The following is a 6,119-nucleotide window of genomic DNA, read 5'->3' as shown; positions in this document are numbered from 1 at the left end:
GCGAGAGAAACGGAGAGAACCATGTGAATGTGGAACTGTCGCCAGGCGGATCTCGCCGATCTTGTGCACGGGATATCTCTCTCTCGACCTCCAGCGTGGGATTCAACAAAACAAAAAACCGAACCCACCACCCAACGACAGCGGCGCCAAACAGCGGGGTCGCTATAGGCACAGCAGCCGCGCAGAGAAGGGGAGGTGTTGGCGCAAGAGTTGCACGCTCCGCCCTCGCGAGAGCGAGTGAATGAATGGATGTGAATGGGCGCTGTGAGTACGACACCCACCAGGAAAGCATCGTGGTCTCCAGGGGATACACGAACTTTAAAAGGGCCGAGACGCGCTCACAACGAGGCGAGAGTTGGATTTCACTCGGGCGAGAGAGACCGAGAGACAGGAAGAGAGAGATTCACGCGCACACGGCAGAGAACACAACAAATAGATAGCCATGCCCAAGCACTTGCCCTCGGTGGACACCTTGGATATGGAGAACCGAGACCCCGTCAACATCAACGAGCACGTTCGAGTGAGTACCACACACGCATTGCGCACACCAAAGGTCGCTTTTGGCTGGCCGCGAACAAAGGGGGTCACCGCATCGCGCGATCTCGGACGCGCTTCTGCGGCCGTCTGGAACGCTCTCCCCTACCGATATTGAGCAGCATTTGAAGCTATGCACTTTTAAATAATCGAAATTCAAAGCTCATTTCCTTAGAACTGATTTTAGTATTTAGAATTGTTGTCCTTCCGCCGCACCTCCGATTAGCACGGTTGGTTATGTACGGTGCGAAAGAAGTCCAACATACAAACAAACACGTGGAGACGCAGAAGCCGAGTTCATTTCGTATGTTATACGAAAGTACGCATATAATGCTCCACAACAGATAACAAGTTAGTATCCAACATTGCTTTATACTTGTTTGGGTATTAACATGGCCCCCATAGTTTAGATGGAATGCTCTTGCCAATAGTATTCCTTCAACGGAGGAGAAACAGCAAAACTACTCGAACGCTTAACTTGGGAAGCCCTCTTTTCGTGGGCCAGCAGACCTCGACATTGGCATTGAGCTCAGAAAACAATTGCCGTACGCGAGAATATAATGGGATTAACAGGTCTGACTCCGCTTCTGATGAGATCCTGAAAATCGAAACCGGTTCAGAGTTTGTCCGACCCATCAACAGATCCTGTCCGGATAATGTTTGGGTCCGGAAAGCCAAGAGGCCGCTCAAAACATTGTTTGTTTGTGTTTGGAGTCAGGACTGAGTTTAGCAACTGCGTACGTGCGGTAGTTTCGTGTGCGTATAGACCAGGGGGGCAGCCAACGGCTCAGGAACCGCATGCGGCTCTCGAGAGGACTGCTTCATATTTATTAAGGAGCCACCGTCTCTCGTATTCACCACGTGCATTGTGGCTCTTGATATTTATTGAGGGTTTTTTTGTATTCGAAAAAGATGTCTCTTCTTGTTCTTTTGTTTGCCGACTTCTGAGATACATACGCACACACACGCAGTCGGGCTTTCCGATGAGATCAGTGGACTTCATTGCAAGGACACATCGTGCTGCTGTCAACCCCCCAATGGTTTCAAATGTGTAGCGGCGCTCACAATGATGATGTTTCATCGGCAAAAGTGGCCCCCCTCTGAAAATGAGTGAAGAACACTTGCGCTAGATGATAATAATGTGGAGGCTTTCATAAATCTACTGCTTGATGAAGGCCCTCCGCCTTGTCAGTCGTGGCCGTTGATTGACCATACTTCATCACTTTGGTCAGTGCAGGTTGGTTAAGAGACGGGGCGAGGAGCAGTTCAGATATCACTCGGCCGCTGATTATAGCCCCTAGCCAGGACTGGAACTGTTTGTTGACGTCTACGCGCAGCGCCGCTAAATGCCAATGAGTAGGAAGAATCGATAATATTTTTTTGCGTTAGATCGCATGGATATACATGTGTCGTTAAACCCGCCACAACCCGCCACAGCCAATTAGTAAGGTTTGTCACGTAAACAGAACGTGCCAATTCGTTACTAGTACAGCACACCGGTGTGTTGGAGAGCAAATCCACAACATTTACAATCTGAGTACGACGTTTCACCAGTAATTACAACTAGCTTCATCAAGCGACAGCCAGATTTGTCGCGAAAGCCTACGTGATAAACTGAGTAGGAAGAATTTCTCGAATGTCTCAATTAAAATGGACGATATAAATATTTATTGAATATTAAAAAAACGATTTCTTCCGAGTGTTCTCGGTTACTGTGTTCTAAACACAGTCGTTGAGAATACAAATGTGTACATTTATGTTAAAACGGTTTGGTTTCTTTAAAATATCTGTACTTTTCAATTGAGATTCCCGGTCCACCCGCGGGCCGGTGAGCCGATCTGTGTGGAGAAATTGCAAGTGAGAAAAAAAATATTCTTAAAATATTTTATTACCTCTCATGTGTACACTTCATTGCTTATGTACGCTCTCGGTTGGCATTAAATCCCCATATTCGGCAGCACCCAAAGATTCTTCTTCACCGGGCCCCATTTATTTTTGGACATCTCTTTGTCGTAATCTCTCTCTCTCTCTCTGTGTCCGTGTCCACGTGGCCACGCGGCAGGTGCTCTTCGAGGACGTGTTCGCCGAGCCGGAGGGTTCGCACAGCATTCCCGGCGTGTGGAGGTGCGCCTTCAGGACCTACAACGGCACCAAGTGGTTCTGCTACCTGCTGCTCTCCGTGCTGTGCGCCGTGCCGCTCTCGTGCTGCTGGGGCTGCGACTTCGCGTGCGCGCAGTTCTCCCACGTGTGGAACGTGACGCCGTGCCTGCGCATGTGTCGCATGAACATGATCTGCCTGCAGATGTTCAGCGCCACGTGCATCCGTTGCTGCCTCGACCCGGTGTGCGAGTCGTGCGCGCTGTGCTTCTCGAAGATCAAGGTTGAGAATGTCTAGCCCCGGGCGGCGAGGGCGAGGGTGGATGTGTGGATGTCTCGCCCGAGGATGGTGGTGAGGGTGGATGGATGGGTGGATGTCTCGCCCGAGGATGGTGGTGAGGGTGGATGGATGGGTGGATGTGTAGCCCTGGGGGTGGGGGTGAGGGTGGGTGGGCGGATAACGGAACGCGTTGCCGTTTGGTAATAATTCAATCAGAGGCGGTAAAGGTGTTTACATCTGTCTTGATAATTTACCCTCTTTAAACTGGCATCTACCCCCCTCTCCCCCGCCTAGTTCTGGCCGTTTAACCTGCAGGTTCTGTTTATTTCATGGCTTTCCATGCACGGCGGTGGCGCATTGTTGGGATCTACGGGTGAAATGCGCCACTTTAACAAATGTAAATTATCATCAGAGTAGCAGCAGCTATGAGGGGGTAAACAAAATACTGTTTATGGCCCCAAGTAGCTCAGGGGGGGGGGGGGTTGGGGGGGGGGGCGCACCCGGAATGGTGAATGAAATTACGAATGCACCAAATACAGGGTGCTTCAAATAAATGTTAACACTTCCGATAATTTGCAAGAATACCACAAGAAATGTTGTGCCTCCCGGCTCTGGTGACCACCTGGAGAAGATTCCAGGCACGTGTTGACAATGGTGGCGAACAAGTGGAGACTGTTTGACTTTTTGAAACTATTAACATTACATTTGTTATCATGCAGTGTATTATCCGTTCTTTTACCATTAAAAACGATAGTCCCCTGTAAGTGTTAAACATATTTAAGCACCATGTACTTACCACGTGAATGGAATTGCGAACCCACCAATTACCGAGTGTGTATCGGCTCGGATTTGAGATCACAAATAAACACTTGAAGCCAATTAACGCATCAACGCCATTTCATCTCGAGCACGTTATTGCAGCAAACTTGTCCGCAATCATCGGTATATCTCTGTGGAAGGAAGGCCATGGACCGGCCGACGTCTTTGGGAAAAGACACCGCCACCTTCCGATATGAGGACGCCACTGGAGCTGTGGCACTTTTAAATCGTCGAGATTGACAATCTCATTTTTTTCGCACCCGCTTGTTGTGTGTCAGTTTGTTGTCCCTCCTGCACCCGCGCACCTCCGATGAGCGTGGGTGGCTCCGTACGGTGCGAAAAAAGATCAATATCCATACATACACAACATACGCACATAGACAACATCCATACATAAGTACACAACATACACAGATAGCATACATACCCAACATAATACATGCACAACATCCATACATACGCGGCCGTCCATAAATGACGTCACGCACCTGGGGGGGGGGGGTCAGACATTTGTGACGATGTGACAACGGGGGGGGGGGGGGGTGAGAAAGGTGACGTCACATCAAAATGCGCAACTTTAAATAAATATAGACAACACGTTCTACTTAATTAAATCGACTTTTTAATAAATGTTTTCTCCTACAACATCGGTGTGCAGCGCCACATTAAATACGCACTACAATGACAAAAGTTTATAACGATTTGACGCATGTTTAATTTTTTTTGGGGGGGGAGGGGCAGAGCTTTGTGACGTCATATTTAAGGGGGGGTCTGACTTTTTGTGACGCCGTGTGACTAGGAGGGGGGGGTGGTAAGAAATCATCCAAAATCGCGTGACGTCATTTATGGACGGCCCCTACACAGCATTCACATATACACAACATATATACATGCACAACATCCATACACACAACATGCACGGCCAAATGTGCGTGCTGCGTGGCTGCTGCGACCCCACGTGGCCACAGCCAGGGATGATCGACGGACAAGGCGCCTGGGTGACTCCTTAACGAATGAACGACGAATGCCCGCCCCTGCCAGGCCACTGACTCGACGCGCCTTTGCACCGAGGCTCGAGTCGTGGTGCTGCGCGTGACTTGTCGGTGAGATCATTCCAGTGTCGGGATATTTGAGGTACAAGTCAGGTTCAAGTTCAAGTTTATTCATTAGGTATATAGCCCTGTGAGCCATTCGGCTCTTGAATCGGGTGCAACCGCAATAAACAAAAAACAAAAACATGAACAAGAAAACATCTTAAAGTAAATATGTGACTAAGTGCAAACAGGAAATCCAAGAAAATACAGCAAGGTATTGCAGAAAAAGCACCGTACACCAACAGCTGTGTGCAAAAATCCCAGTGGGATGCAAGTCAAACAACAACAACAACCACAAGACAACTTAGATTAAGGCCATCAGTCTTACTCCGTACTACATCAAACAAACATGGCTAAACCAAATTTTATTTCGAAATCACCAAAATAAAGCCATGAAAGCAATGAAACAGTGATCATAGGAACTGGGACGGAATTTTCACAATAAACGACGAGGTGCTGTGGGCATGTCTCAGGAGGAACGTATTGGCCCTCGCAGAGACACTGAGCCAACACCTCTCAGAGCCTGGCTTGGAACCCCGGTGCCTGGATGTCCGTGTCTTTTATATTATTATATGTGGAGATGGATATGTGTGAATGATATAGATGTATTGTCTGCCTATCCGGTGTATTATTTACGGTATGTTCTCCACAACGATGATGACGACGATTATTTAGTGTTCTGCCCCGGAGTTAGATTGCAATACAAAAAAAAGCGACGTGACATGATTACGGGCCCTTGTGAGGGACATAGCGCAGTACAACGTCCCCTACATCACCTCTCTGTGGTCATTTCGCTAAGCAAAACACGGCGGTGAGTCAGCAGAGGACGGCTTCCTCCTGCTGCGGTGCATTGTGTGTTGTCAGTGGATAATCGTAACAATTCCATTTATGTTTGTGGTTCTTTCGGTAAAGTCACGTAAACATAAAAAAAAATGAAAATAAGATAAAATAAAAAATAAAAAATTAAAATCATTAATTGAAAATAATAAAAGCAGAAAACCCACGACGTTTCGATCGCAACACAAGCAGTCTTCATCAGGTGGAGAGAAAAGTGGGGGCAAGCCTCCAAATGTAGCTGCTTATAAGGGCTCCAGAGTGAGTGGGCGGGGGAAAGGGAACGTTAGGTTGCTCGGTCAATGGCAAGGGTCAACGGCAGCGTGGTGTATTCCGCAAATATGGCCGACTGTGAGGGCGGGCACAAGCCGGCGTGAGTAGGTTAAACGTTGAGTTTTATAAGGGCACCACGGGGTGACCAGCCCCTCCCCACCCAGCCCCACCCCTCCCACCCCCACCCA

The 6,119-nt window shown here is 48.5% G+C and overlaps 1 protein-coding gene across 1 annotated transcript; it reads left to right on the top strand.

The window, feature by feature from the left end:
- Positions 1 to 273: 273 nt before the first annotated feature.
- LOC144732891 (caveolin-3-like) lies at positions 274 to 3,790 on the top strand. Its single transcript, XM_078614553.1, has 2 exons — positions 274 to 520; positions 2,597 to 3,790. The coding sequence occupies exons 1-2, from the start codon at positions 443 to 445 to the stop codon at positions 2,927 to 2,929; spliced, it is 411 nt and encodes a 136-aa protein (XP_078470679.1). The 5' UTR covers positions 274 to 442; the 3' UTR covers positions 2,930 to 3,790.
- The last annotated feature ends 2,329 nt before the right edge of the window (positions 3,791 to 6,119 follow it).

Source organism: Lampetra planeri, chromosome 44 (assembly GCF_965212315.1).
Source record: "Lampetra planeri chromosome 44, kcLamPlan1.2.h2, whole genome shotgun sequence".
In the NCBI taxonomy this organism is placed as follows: domain Eukaryota; kingdom Metazoa; phylum Chordata; class Hyperoartia; order Petromyzontiformes; family Petromyzontidae; genus Lampetra; species Lampetra planeri.
This window is presented reverse-complemented; position numbering and strand designations above follow the sequence as displayed.